We start from the raw sequence: 13,812 nt of genomic DNA on the forward strand, positions 1-13,812 counted from the left end.
TGGTTAGGCTACAATCTCCAACTCTTTCCTTTATCATCCAAAGACATGTCCTCCAGAGGCAAAAATAATCATCTTCACGTTCTTAATGTAGATTTCCATCCAGTGCTAGAAAGCAAAGCCTGCTCTTTTCCTTGCCCCCCCCCCGCCCAAGCTACTTTTCCGATCACTTCTCTAGTGTCGCCACGCACGTTGCAGCCTTTCTTTAAATTCATGCGTGACAAGAGGAACATCGCCATTTGTCTCTGTAGTAGCTGGTATTCTCTGAGCGCTTACCATGTCTGAGTCTCTGTTCCAAGCTCTTGTGTGCACATATCCCCACTGCCTCAGTGAAGTAGATTGCATTTATGGCACCATCACACAGTGGGAACTGAGGCACAGAGGTTGAAGGGCCCCGTTCCTCCACCACTGCCCGAGCTGCTCTGGTTTCAACTCCAGAGTTTGGGGAACTGGATGGTGCCATTTCCTTCGTGGCAAAAGATAGCACTGTAATGTCTTTCTCTTTTCTCTTTTTCACTGTCACTATGACATGTGTTCAGAGTGACTGTATATACAGATTTGCAGCATCAGATTATATTCATATTGATTATATTTCTATGGATTGTGCCCCACTGTACTGAATCACATGTTCAGTGGCCCTAGGGAGCTCATTTGGAGGAATCCTTGTGTGGGCATTTCATGAACTAACTATCACTTGCTAACATAGGCAGACTGTAACATGCGGAGGGAGGTTTCTCTACAGCAAGGAGTCCCGGAGCAGGCAGCTGGCTGCTGAGCCCAGAGGAGATTCTGCTGCGGGGTTCCACAAGGCCCAGGGGAGGTCCCACTGCCCCTCAGTCTGCATGCTCTCAGGCCAGCATTTTGCACTGAGGTTACAGCTAGAGTTGTATCACTCAACTATTTGGGGAAGTGAAGCTTGCTACCCCCGTTTCCAATAGAAAAGAGATTATAGCGACCCAGGCAACCTTCTGTGTCCTTAGCAAGACAGATGTTTTATTTTGTAGGCACATCTGTCATGGCTGCTTCAGGACCCATGGGCACTAGGGAAATCATTGTTTTAATTTAAAATTTGAAGACTAGAGCAAGTCAGCTAGCAATAATCAAGAGTTGGTGAGGATATAGAGGAACCATCTAGTTCTGACAGGTGTGTGAATTGGTACCATGACTTCAGAAAGCTGTTTGACATTTCAGTTTATATTAAAGCTGAACAATGTGCATTTTCTATAGCTACCAGCAAGGAAAAAAATTGAAAAGTAGAAAGTAATATAACACATTAGTGTTCTCATTCTCCAGAACGATCAAGTAATGCCATCTTATCTTTTCTTGTTTCAAATTTTTTAAAAAGAAATGAAATTACAGTTAGGGTTGAAATCTTCTTTGTCTCCCTCCCTGGAAGGCCATCTGCTCTTGGATTTGGAATACATTCTCAAAGTCTGTGCTTTTATTCTTTATTTTATTCTCCAAATAAGCGTCAGCACACAAATACAGTACAATTCTTTTCTTATAGCTAATAGGTCACCATACTAAACCAGTCATTCCGTCTCCAAGCTTTTTTTACTCAGCATTACAGTTTTGAGATAAATCCACCTTAATTTTTTTATCTACATACCTACCGATGAACACTTGGGTTATTTCCTCGCACATTTGGTACATGCACCTATGTGTGCTGGGTCACACTAGATATTGTCAGATTGTTCTCCAAAGCAGTTGTGTTTTTTTGCTTTTGCCTTTCCACCAGCAGCATATGCATGCCCGTCACCATGTTTCTGTACGTCCCAGCCAACAGGAAAGCCTTCCCTACACAGCCCAGGAACCAGAGATGGAGTGTTAGGAACTGATCACGATAGGAAAGGGTCATCATAGTCTGTACATTGTCCTGGCCAGTTGCAGATGGCAGCAATGAAAGGGCCCTTTAAGCTGGAAAGGGATCTCAATTTCCCACAGACTTACAATTAGGTAGGTGGGGGAGGGTTGCAGGGGCTAGACAATAGGTGGAGAAAGACACGCTGACATTTTCTGAGCATTTAATGTATGCTAGGCAGCTTATATGTACCATCTCATTTACTTCACACCCTTGGTGTTAATTAAGTATGTGAAGAAACAGGGTAAGTGACTTGCCCAGAGTTACCCAACCAACCATCCAGTAACAGAGGCAGGATTCAGACCAGGGCGGCCAATTTTCTCTTTTAGAATTAAACTTTGTGTTTATTGTCCTGTGCCTGTTGAGAATATTTCTTAGACATAAAGCTTGCTTTGAAACTGGCCAACTATTCTTAATTTTATATGATTGAAGTATGTATCTTTGGGGAAAAAAGTGGGTGTGTGGAGCATGTAAGACTGCTATGTAACCACTAGATGGCACCAGCTATGAAGGAGATACTGCCTGTGGGGTACATTTAATATTTTAAAAAAAAGTAAAATTGCCTTCTCTGTATTTACATTCTGTAATCTGATGTAAAAATTTAGGATTTTATCCTTTTTTATGAATCATTCTTACTTTCTTTAAAGTAAACAGTTTTCAAAACTAGAAAGATAAGGAAACAGCAACCCAAATCAGGCAGTTTGGATTTAAATCTGTACCTCACGCCTCTCTCTGTGTTCCAGGATAGTTTGGGCAAACATCTTCATGGGAAGTGTGCACCCGCCCAGAAATGGCCTAACATGGAAAGCAAGTCTTGTTTTCAGCAGTTTTCTTACTGGTGCCACCCAAAAGTAAGGCTGCAGGGGAAGTGGGGTGCGTGAATCTGTGGTCAGTTCATGCGATGCTAGCATCCAGTGGACAGAACAGTGCCATGGGCATTCAGAGACCTGAGTTCAAGTCCCCGCTTCTCTACTTCCCAGTTGTGTGGCTTGGGTAAGTCAGATAACCTCTCTGCACCTCCGTTTCTTCATCCTATAAAGGACTGTGTTAGGGAGGACGCTGTCTTTGGGCAGGCCAGTAATTTAACATACAGTTACCAGGTGTGCAGTGAGTACCAGGCATTGTGCTAGGTGCTGGAGAAGCAGTGTAAGGCAGAGTCCACGGTCACACCATCACTAGTTAATCAATCACAGTTACGATAAGTGTTACAAAGGAAGGGTACAGGGGTATAAGACCATGTTGGGGGACCGCCAAGGGAAACAGCCAAGGGACGGGAAGGAGCTCCCCCCTGCTTGCTTCTCCCTTTGAGGTCACTTGATTCTTCTGCCTGACACCTTGGTAGGGTTGTTCTTTGTCTCCGCAGTTCAGTAACTTCACCAGAATTAATTGTGGTGTGTATTATTTTCTGTCCTTCTCTCGTAAACTTTAGTTTGTTATTTAATTCTTCAGACAGAGATTTTCCTCCCCCTTTTTTGTTTTCAGGGAACATTTCCTTCCCTATGTTAATGTTATCATCTATTTGTTTCATTCTCCTTTGGGAACACCAGTTATACATTTGTCGGCCATCTTTTGTTTGTCTTCCATGTCTGTTAATGTTTTCTGTAGTCACTTGTCACTTTCTGTGATTTCCTCTGCATACTCTCCTCATCTCTCTTGTCAGCTCTTTGTTGTTGTGTGTTCTTGCTTCTAGAAGTACAGCTTTTACCTCCTCTGTTTTGAATTTATTTTTCCTTTTGGTTTTTAGTTCTCCAAATTTACTTTTCACATCTTTTGTTACCTTATCACTTCTCTTGATCTCATGTATCTCTTCTTTGGGTTCTTGATATCAGTGTGTGCTGTCCTTCATCTCTTGGAGAGAATAGAGGCTGGATTCTGGACAGTGGAGGCAGGCTCTCCACTGGTGTGTCCCTTTAGATTCTTCTCCCCTCACCTCTGCCCTATGGGAATGACTACTTCTCATGGGCCCATCTGCACCCTTGCTCTCATTGCAGCCATCAGAGCATCACTGTGGACCTTTGTGACTGTGATGCTTTGTGGTTTTACAAGGGTCTTCATGCCTGAAGCCTGAGGAGGTTTAGCAGCTTTTGGCATTTTCCTTCTGTTCCAGATTTCCTAGATTTGGTAGCTGTTTTCTGCCATTGACTAAGCTTTTTTTTTCTTTTCTTTTTTGTCCCCCCCCCCCCCATTCTACTGATTGCTTTCAGTAGGTTTTAAGGGAGGAGAGTGTAGTCTAAATGCCTTGTTACCATTTCTGAGTAGAAATCATGGATAGGATGTTATTGAAGCTCTCCTGTCATCATTCTTGCTATAGTTGTGTTTGTGGATTTGCAAAGCATCTTGTCATAAAGTGCCATATATTCACTCACTTGTTCATTTATTCATCCAACCACCCACCAACAAACTGATATTTGAGTGTCTGCCATGTGCTTGGATGGAAGCCCAGAGAGGAACCATTCATGCAGGGGTAAACCAGTTCTCTCTAGAAACTTGTGGAGGCCAGGGACTAGTGGACATTCTACTGCTGCTGCTGCTATCAATGATGAGGAATGTCCCCCTTCTCTCTCCATAGTCTTCAGTTTCTTTACATTTTTCTTTTTGTTACATAGGTAATGCATGAATACATGTTTCTTACAAAAGCTGTGGATAGTGCACTAAAGTGGCAGCCTGCCCTGAGACCCTGCTCTTATTCCAACCCTCCTCTCCTCTCCAGCAGTAGCCCCTGTGGCCACTTTGAAATCTGTGTCATTCTTACAGCTGCAAAAATGGAATAGACAAACATAAGGTTTAAATAATAGACATTTAACTCTCTGACCTAACAAAGGCAAAGGGCAGGAGATTCTAATGTTGCTTTACACACCTATAGAAAGCTGGTGCCTGAGATACCCTTGGCCTCCTTTTTGTGGTCACCAGTGGGTGTAGTGGGTCCTGGTCCCAAACCAGAAAGGAAGAAGTGGGGTAAGGGCCTTCTCATTATGTTGCTCTGTATTTATCAGGGAAGACATTTTTTTTCCAGAAATTTCCCAGCAGGAGTCTCATTGGTCACATGCCCATCCCTTGACGAGTTACTGGCTCAGGGGAAGAGGAACCCATGCATCGTACCCTAGAGCTGAGTCCATTTTTGCCAAACCAAATCAGGAATCTCTTAGCAAGGGAGAAAGGAGGGCGCTGATTACTGAGAGGCCAGTGCAGCAGTGCCTGCCTGCTGTGGCGAGACTCCTGGGGCCTCTGCATTTACCCACACATGCCCACGTGCAGACGGAGATACCCCCATTAGTTTATGTGCATGTGGATTAATGACTCTGCTCTACCAGTACAAGTTCCTCTGCATGAGCCTCGTCCCCATCGGTAGCAGGAGAAGGCCGGGATAGCAAGTAAGGCACAAGTCTTCACTCCAGCCAACGTGCAGAAGTCACCAAGAGAGTGAGCCCTGCTGTCTTCCATTGTAGGGTCTCCTCCATGCAGCAGGTGAGGAGACATGGATTCCCAAGCCCTTCGTCCAGCATGTTGTTGGATCTCCAGAGGTCCTTCCACCTTGCAAAGCAGAATTGCCCCTTCCAGAGTTAGTTCTTGGTTCCCCGCATGTTCTTAGCACACCCTTGCCTTGACTTTCCTCCGAGGCGGGGCTTGCTGGACCCTCATGTTGCTCTACTTCTGATGAGTATATAATGCATCTCGGGTGGGCTTCTTCCCTTAGCATCACTGATGTGAGGAGAGGCATCTGGGAAGGTGGCCATGCCCCATGGGCTGGGCCCTGTGTCATCCAGGTTATCTCTGCTGGAGGCCAAGGAATAGTGGGGACCCCAACCCACTAGTAAGGTGTCACAGCCATCTCACTCTCAAAGCCACGGGAATCCACACTGCAGTTTCCTTGCTGTGTTGGCAGGTTTCCTCCTCTGAGTAACAGAAGGCTTCTGACATCACAATCGGTTGTGCATGTTTTTGAACCTTATCTGCATGAAATTCCAGAACATGGATTCTTTTGCATCCAACCACGTTGTTACTTATGTATAAGCTTAAAGCTGTATCGTCCTGATAAATTGAAAATTTGGTCACTATAAAGTGAACATTTTTATCTCTAAAAATGTGTTTTGCTTTAACATCTATTCTGACATTCTCCACGGTTTTTTTGATGTTTGCACGGTCCATTTTTTTCCATCCTTTCATTTCAACCTTTCCCTATCCTGAGATTTATCTGTGTCTTGTAAACAGCATATAGTTTTGTTTTTTTAATGTTTATTTATTTTTGAGAGAGAGAGGGAGAGAGACAGAGAGTAAGTGGGGGAGGGGCAAGAGAGAGAGGGAGACACAGAATCTGAAGCAGGCTCCAGGCTCTGAGCTGTCAGCACAGAGCCCGATGGGGGGCTCAAACTCATGAACCATGAGATTATGACCTGAGCCAAAGTCGGATACTTAACCAACCAAACCACCCAGGCGCCCCTTAAACAGCATATAGTTTTTTAAAACAAGTTTACTGAGATATAATTCACATACCACCCTATTCCTCCATTTATACACTGCAGCATATACAGTTTTTGTTAAGCAGGTTTGCCCGATTTTTTCTTTGCCTTTTTACCGAAGCATTTAGTCCTTTTATATTTAAGGTATATATGGATATATTTGAATTTAACTTTGCCATCTTTATTTTTTCCATTTGTCCCTTTCTTCTTTTTTTTTTTTTTTTTGGTCTTCTCTTCTTTGAATTGATGATTTTTTTCAGTTCAGTTTCCTTCCCTCTACTAGCTTGCAAATTATACTTTTCCCCCCTAATGATTACCCCAGTAATTATAGCTTGTACGCTTTCCTCTCTAAAATCTGGGATGCCGGGCCACCCAGGAAGAGAACGAAGGAGGCTAGTATATGTGCTGCAGGCAAATGAGGAAAGGCTGTTCCTGGCATCACTGAGGTCTGTGCTCCCACTGGGCTGGCCTGCCTCTTCCTTCCCTTTCTTCAATACCCAAACAAGTTTTGTTTTAATTACCAAGGAATTTAAGAAATTACTCAGGGGCACCTGAGTGGCTCAGTCGGTTAAGCGTCCGACTTCGGCTCAGGTCACGATCTCACGGTTCGTGGATTCGAGCCCTGCATCGGGCTCTGTGCTGACAGCTCAGAGCCTGGAGCCTGTGTCAGATTCTGTGTCTCCCTCTCTCTCTGCCCCCCCCCCCCCCACTCGCACTCTGTCTCCCTCTGTCTCAAAAATAAATAAACATTAAAAAAAATTAAAAAGAAATTATTTAAATTCATACTTTTAAATTAGAGTGGCTTTTAGGATATTGTCACAAATTCTTTAGGCCTATATATCAATGTATGAAATACTCACAGAGGTACATAGGCCATAAACGTGCAGCCCGGTGAATCTTTACACAGCAGCTACCACCCAGATTAAAAAGAAAAGAACGACATTACTAGGACCCCAGGAGTTGCCCTTCGTGACTGAGAAGAGGCCACTGCTTCACCACTGCCTTGACTCCAAGAGCTGATTAGCTCCTAGAAAATCACCTTCAATTATTTTTGCCTACTCTGAAAATGATGGATTTCGTCATTGCCCTATGTATTGTTTAGAACATTTGAGAGTCTTCTGTTGTTGTGTGTGGCGGTAGCTGGCTCACTCTCATCGCTTTGTGACGCCCCGTGGTGCACCGCTAACATTCAGTGACTCGCTTATTTTGCTGTGGCTCTTAGGAGCAGCGCTGCAGTAAACAGTCATACGTATACGTACGTATTTCCAGTGGGCCTGTGCTGCTCACAGATGCTCATGTTCTGCATGGGTATAATCTAGGGCACACGTGGGGCAGCCTTAGCACTCGGAGACTAGTAGAGAGGCCAACATATGAAACCCCTTAGCACTTTCCCATCTCCCTGATAATAGTCAGCTAATAAATCTTTTTTTTTAATTTTTTTAAAATGTTTTATTTATTTTTGAAAGAGAGAGACAGAACATGAATGGGCGAGGGACAGAGAGAGAGGGAGACACAGAATCCAAAGTAGGCTCCAGGCTCTGAGCTGTCAGCACAGAGCCCGACGTGGGGCCCGAACTCACGGACCGTGAGATCATGACCTGAGCCGAAGCTGGACGGTCAACTGACTGAGCCACCCAGGCGCCCCACCTAACAAATCTTTGACAGGGTAAACAACGCCGTCGGTTCCCAAGAGATAAAACCCAAGAAGTCCTTTCTTTTTTCTTTCTTCGAAAGCTAAGTAGAGTGGGATACCTGTCTGCATCTTGAGCTGGGTCACCTTAGAGCCCTGCTTCCAGAGCCTGGTGGGCCGAACGGCCTTAGCTCCTGGCTCTGAAATGCCCCTTCTCGTGGACATCTCGCCCGTCAATGCTGCCACTTCTCTGTCAGCCTTGGGGACGGCCCTCCTGTGGTCTGCAGCACAGCAAAGCCCAGCTGACCACATGAGCACGATTCCACCGAAGAATCAGGATAGCAGAAGGGACCCCAGCCCAGAGGGCGCCCATCGTAGTTTGCTGTAGAAGACCTGGTCACCGCCCTTCCCCCTGAGCAGCCTCTGCTGCCAGTGGACTGTCTCATGCTCATCACGAGGTGATCCCGGTGGGACTGTCTCACGCCCATCACGAGGTGGTCCCCCTCCTGTCCCACGCGTCTGTGAGGGTCAGCTCCGCAGCCCTGCCACCACTTATGATACCTACATAGGACGCCCTCACGGACAGTGGGGGGGAGGCTTCCATTCTCTCGGGAAGCAGCGTTTACAGTGGACTCAGAGCCAGCAGGTGTAGCGGACCTCTATCCCAAACGGTGGCCTGGATGAGGATTCTCGTCATCAGGGTTGGCAGCGCTCGGCCCACGTACAGATGAGTAACACACCATCAGCACCCGGGTAGGGTGGTACTGGGTGCTGTGCCGGGCAAGCCGGGTGCAACCCCCCCTTCCTGGGTTGGCCCCTGGCAGGAGTGAGGAAGATGGGCACCCGGGCAGCGTGAGTGGGATGCGAAGCTCTCCGTGGCCGGAGCATCATTTGGGTGGCATTGCCTTCGCTACCAGGCTTTTCCCGGGGGACCTGACGTTCCATCCAGTCCTGCCCGGTGTCGTCCTTTTGTCTCAGAGTGGGAAGTGGCAGCAGAGGAGGTGTGGAATAAGACGCTTGTGTTTGTTAGGAGGAAGTTTGGTACAGATGGCACTCACCACACGTTCTTTTTGTCTTTTGTAACAAAAAGGTTCCGTTGTCACATACGGTGGACAGTGAAGATGAGGAAAATATTTCTGAGCAAGATGAGTTTCCAGGCTCACCTCTTACACCACGGCGTACACAAGAAATAGGTAAAAAAAAAAACAAACCATTTTGTGGCAATAAATATTGGTTAATGTTTCGAACCTAGAGCCATTGCACCCCTATACCATGCTTCTGTGATTCTAAGTAGGAATGTTCAGAGTTTTGTTTTCACTGGAGATGCGTTATTCCTTGGCCGGTGGCCTGGGTGTTAGGTTGTCTTAAACGTACAAGGTGCTCACTTTGGAGTCCGTTCTGTCCTGTCAGTTCTGTTCGCCGTGAGCTGACAGACGCGGGGGGGAGGAGAAGGTTGAGAAGGGCGCTGAGGGGGGCTGCAGAGGCAGCACAGTGCTGGAGAGCAGTCACCGCTGTGGCTCGAGAAGGTGGCAGGCACAATAGGCTTTGTTAGGCTGGACTCCAAAGGACAAGGTGGGATTTTGTCCCATGCCCCAGTCTAGGCTGCCCCAGGACATCTGATGGAAAGTTTAGTTACAAATAGTGGGTCAATATTGTTCAAGTGCTGGTAATTGTAATGAACCAGGAAATAGATTTACAGTCCTTTGTGTATCTTTAAGCACTTTTGTCTGTCTTTCTGAATTCTATTCTAATTTATTTTCATCCAGTTATTTCTGCTCTGTAAATTGACTGTAGAAAGCTAAGAACAACCGACTTTTCACTACAACAAAGGGTGCGGGCACCCTAGGGCATAAGATTACCTTCCTCAGGAAGTACCTTAATCACAAATGTGTATTTGTAAATTAAAAGTGATTACTGGGCAAGATTTGCTTTCCTCTGTATCACCGAGGCAGTTTGCTTCAAAGAGCAACTATTTGACCGGTCAGATGCTACTTGTAAGCAGAGGGGAGTCAAGCCTCAGCACCTTTGGGTGGCACATGTAGAGAGAAGAGGGGATGGGGCGGTGTTGGAAAGGTAGGGGCGGCTCAGAGTCACTCTGAGGAGTTTGGCCTCGGTTCTGCAACCATGTGAGCCAAGGGGGTGCTCCGGAATTAACAGGATAAGGAGAGAAGCAGGTGGGTCAGGCCCCCTGCCTTGCGGGGAGGGGGGGGGGCACTTGTTCATCTCATCGGTAGAAGCCAGGCTCCTGTGATCATGCTCTGGTGAGTTGTCAGATGTCTTTACCTGCTTTTAAAACGTTTTCCTCTCCCTCTCTCTTCTTTTAATCAGATGGCAAACCTTCGGTTCTGAATTTAACGGTAAGATTCATTTCTTTTTTTTTTTTTTTTTTAATTCTTAATGTTTATTTGTTATTGAGAGAGAGAGAGAGAGAGACAGAGCATGAGCATGGGAGGGGCAGAGAGACAGGAGAAGACACAGAAGGATTCATTTTTTAAAAACCAGTTTTCTCAATAAATAGAATTTCCACCATAATTTTAAACAACTTTTGTGATTTGTAGGGGGGATAGCTTCCCTTACAAGTCCTTTCCCATTAAATGTTTTTTTTTAAATACTTTTGAAACCTGAAGAAACTCCTATTTTCCATAGTTTAAAAATGAATGTAACATTTTGAGAGGTTAGGAATGAATAGATGATAACAAATTTGCAAGCATGGAAATAGGGTTTTGTTTTTTCTTTTTTACAAACATGGAAATAGTTTTAACTTAGGTTTAAATCCTCCGATGCCATAGGAATGTAAAAACTAAAGATTTCTCAGTAGAGTTCATTTCATAACCTTATCTACTTTATCGGCAGAAATTAGAAACTTAATATCAGATCGATGTGTATTGGAAAAATGAGCAAAAGGTCAAAGCCTTCCCTTTCCTCTAAATTTTGGTCAAAAAAGAAGATCCTACGCTTTTCTCAGCACTTTGGAAATGCGCTTCTCTGCAGCCAGTGGGGTCTTTTTGCTTTTCCCAAGGAAGAAGAACCCAGTTAGAGTTCCCTCTAACTGGTCGGCACCCGCAGCCCCATCTCGTGTTTCCAAACTTGAACTGACGGCCTGTCCCTCGTGAGACCTACATGTGAAAACATGGTGGCTGAACTCACAGGGGAGAGTTGGGAAGAAAGCCCGAACAGGACCTCCTTTACTGCCTCCTAGGAGGCACCAGGAGGGGAAGACCCTTAAGGTTTAAGATGCAGCTAAAAGAAACAATGGATATTAGAGTTTCTAAAGCTGCAGCAGGCTACAAAGTGCCTGCTCCAGGAGCCAAAGTGCAGGGAAAGAAGCGTATTTAATTATGTGATAGACAAAAACCCAGCTGCTCATGCCAGTCTGTTTTTAGGAGATGCTAAGTACTCTTAATTCAGTACTGTGTTTCCTTCCCTAGGGTGAAAAACCACCATTATGTGAAAAGCCTCCACTGTCCCCAGGTATTTGCCTTTTAAATTTAATTATGGTGAACACCTTATTATTGTAGAGGTTACCCAGAATTATCTTGTCTAAAATAAAAGTCACTTCTTTCCCCCATACAAGCTGTTGCTTCTGTCCCATTACTGTGTTTGGGAAGAGGAGGCACCTGTTGATCTTCCACCTGTGCCCTAAAAGAGAGGGTCCAAGTGTTCAGACGTTGAATGGTGGGTGGATGTCGCCTGGGGATGTGCTCAGGCACTGGGAGGCCAGTGTTTGCAAATCAGGGCCACTTTGTGTCCCCGCCGCCTCCCAGGGCAAGGCACAGGCCGGGAAGCCGCCACCTTTTCTAGCTGACCTCTCCTGGCATGTTTTCAGCTGTAGTCTCCATCTGCCATCCAGTCTCCAATGTTTTATTTCTGAGATGCCTCCGAGTTGCCCTCTTGTTTTCAGTGCACCTGCAGAGTTACTCATTTCTTAGACTTCCCTTTCATGTTCTAGCGACTGGATATGCATGTATCAGGGGTCAGGGAGGCTATCTGGAGCCACCAGTCCTTCCGCTAGCCCTTGCCTGCCCCCTGGGGTGTGTGCCAAGCCACAGTCTGGAGCCACCGGCCCTCCCACTCTTGTCGCCCCACCTCCAACTCTGCTTCTGCCTCTAGCCTCTCTCCATTCAGAGGCATGCCCTGGGGCCAGGGAGCACATTGCAGTCCTTAACCTCCTGTGACCTCCGTGAGCATCTCTCTGCACGGAACGTCGCTCTGTGTTCTCCCCCAATCTCTCTTGCTACTCCTTCTTAAAATCCTTCGTGACCTCTGGCTTCTCCTCTCCCTGGTGCCCACAGGCTGGTGGCTCCTCCGTCTCTCCAGCTGAGTCCGCCTTCAGAGTGGGGCTGTGTCCTAAACTGAGCTTGACTTACCCGATGTGTCCCTTGTCGGGCTGAGTGTCTTTCAAGCCGCAGGTCTTGGTAGCCCTCCTTGATTTGCCCTCACTGCCCACACCTGGTCAGCTCTGGGCCTGTCCCTCTCTCGTATGTCCCTTCCTCTCTGCCCTCGCTCTGGGGCCCTCTGGCCTCCCTGCCTCTGGACTGGACCTCATTCCTGTTCACTTTCTTCACTGCTGACCCCAGAGGCTCATGTGAGAATAGAGCCTCTTCCTTTTCACAGCTGTGCCTAAAAACCTTTTCTGGCTCCTGGCAGCCTGCAGGACAGAACCCCTACTTTACACATTATGATATGCAAGGGCCCCCCTCGGCTCCTGCCTCTCTCCCTGTGGCTTACTGTGGCCTCAACAGACCACCCACTCTTTCTTGTGTAGGCCATTCTCTTTGCAGGGACTGAAGAACACAGCGTGAGGCTGGACGTGAAGAAGTGACTCACATGGTTTTGGAGATAAAGTCTCTTATAATTTTGATGTAAAATTGTAAAAACCAATATTTAAAAAAACTTTTTCCCTGTACCTTTCCAGATATAACCGGTAGAGCACGGCAGAGATGTTTAGAAATAACCAAAGAGAAGTTCCAGGAAATAAAAGAAGAAAACTTGCATCTAAGCAATGCAAATCAAACCCTTACTCTTGAACTTAACATAGTAAAACAAGCATTGAAAGAACTACAGTTAAAACTGAAAAGAACAGAAAAAGAAAATCGAAAGTTGCAAGAGGCTAAGAAAGCATCCTCTCAGGAAGGTGGGGGTAACTACACTGCTCTTTTATTAAAGGAACAAACAAGAATTCACTTATTTTCTCATTTATTTGAAAGTTACTATTTTCTGTTGTAATATTTGCTGATGTTAATGTTTTTATTGTATTATAATATTTAAGGTTCTGTTTTTTTAAGTTTATTTATTTTGAAAGAGAGAAGAGAGAAACAGCACGTGAGCTGGGGAGGAGCAGACAGAGAGAGAATCCCAAGCAGGCTCTGCAACTGTCATCACAGAGCCCAATGCAGGGCTCGAACTCACAACTGTGAGATCATGATCTGAGCCAAGATCAAGAGTTGGACTGAGCCAGGGGCACCTGGGTGGCTCAGTTGGTTAAGCGTCCAATTTTGGCTCAAGTCATGATCTCACAGTTCAAGAGTTCGAGCCCCGCATCAGGCTCTGTGCTGACAGCTCAGATTCTGTCACAGATCCTGTGTCTCCCTCTCTCTTTGCCCCTCCCCTGCTTGTGCTCTCTCTCTTTCTCTCAAAAATAAACGTTAAAAAAAACAGATTTGGACTGAACCACCCAGGCATTCCCTGAGGCATATATTTATTTCTACAGCTTTATATTATTTGTGCTGTTACTTTGTGGAATCTATTTTCTTTTCTTTTCTTTTTTTTTTTCTTTTTGTTTTGTTTTTTGAGAGAGAGAGAGAGAGCAAGAGAGCGTGAGCAGGAGAGAGGGGCAAAGAGGGAGGGAGAGAATCTTCAGGGCTTGA

General features: G+C 45.8%; 1 protein-coding gene across 1 annotated transcript in view; it reads left to right on the plus strand.

The window, feature by feature from the left end:
* The window catches only part of CEP89 (centrosomal protein 89), a 72,616-nt gene that overhangs the window by 13,086 nt on the left and 45,718 nt on the right, over positions 1-13,812 (plus strand). The window contains exons 5-8 of the mRNA XM_047078307.1: positions 9,036-9,138; positions 10,274-10,302; positions 11,374-11,416; positions 12,861-13,079. Of these exons, the coding sequence (XP_046934263.1) occupies positions 9,036-9,138; positions 10,274-10,302; positions 11,374-11,416; positions 12,861-13,079 (394 nt within the window). The remainder of the gene's footprint in view (positions 1-9,035; positions 9,139-10,273; positions 10,303-11,373; positions 11,417-12,860; positions 13,080-13,812) is intronic.

This window comes from Lynx rufus, unplaced genomic scaffold, assembly GCF_022079265.1.
Source record: "Lynx rufus isolate CCGP_SWC_20201006 ecotype Redwood Valley unplaced genomic scaffold, mLynRuf1.p SCAF_16, whole genome shotgun sequence".
Classification (NCBI taxonomy): domain Eukaryota; kingdom Metazoa; phylum Chordata; class Mammalia; order Carnivora; family Felidae; genus Lynx; species Lynx rufus.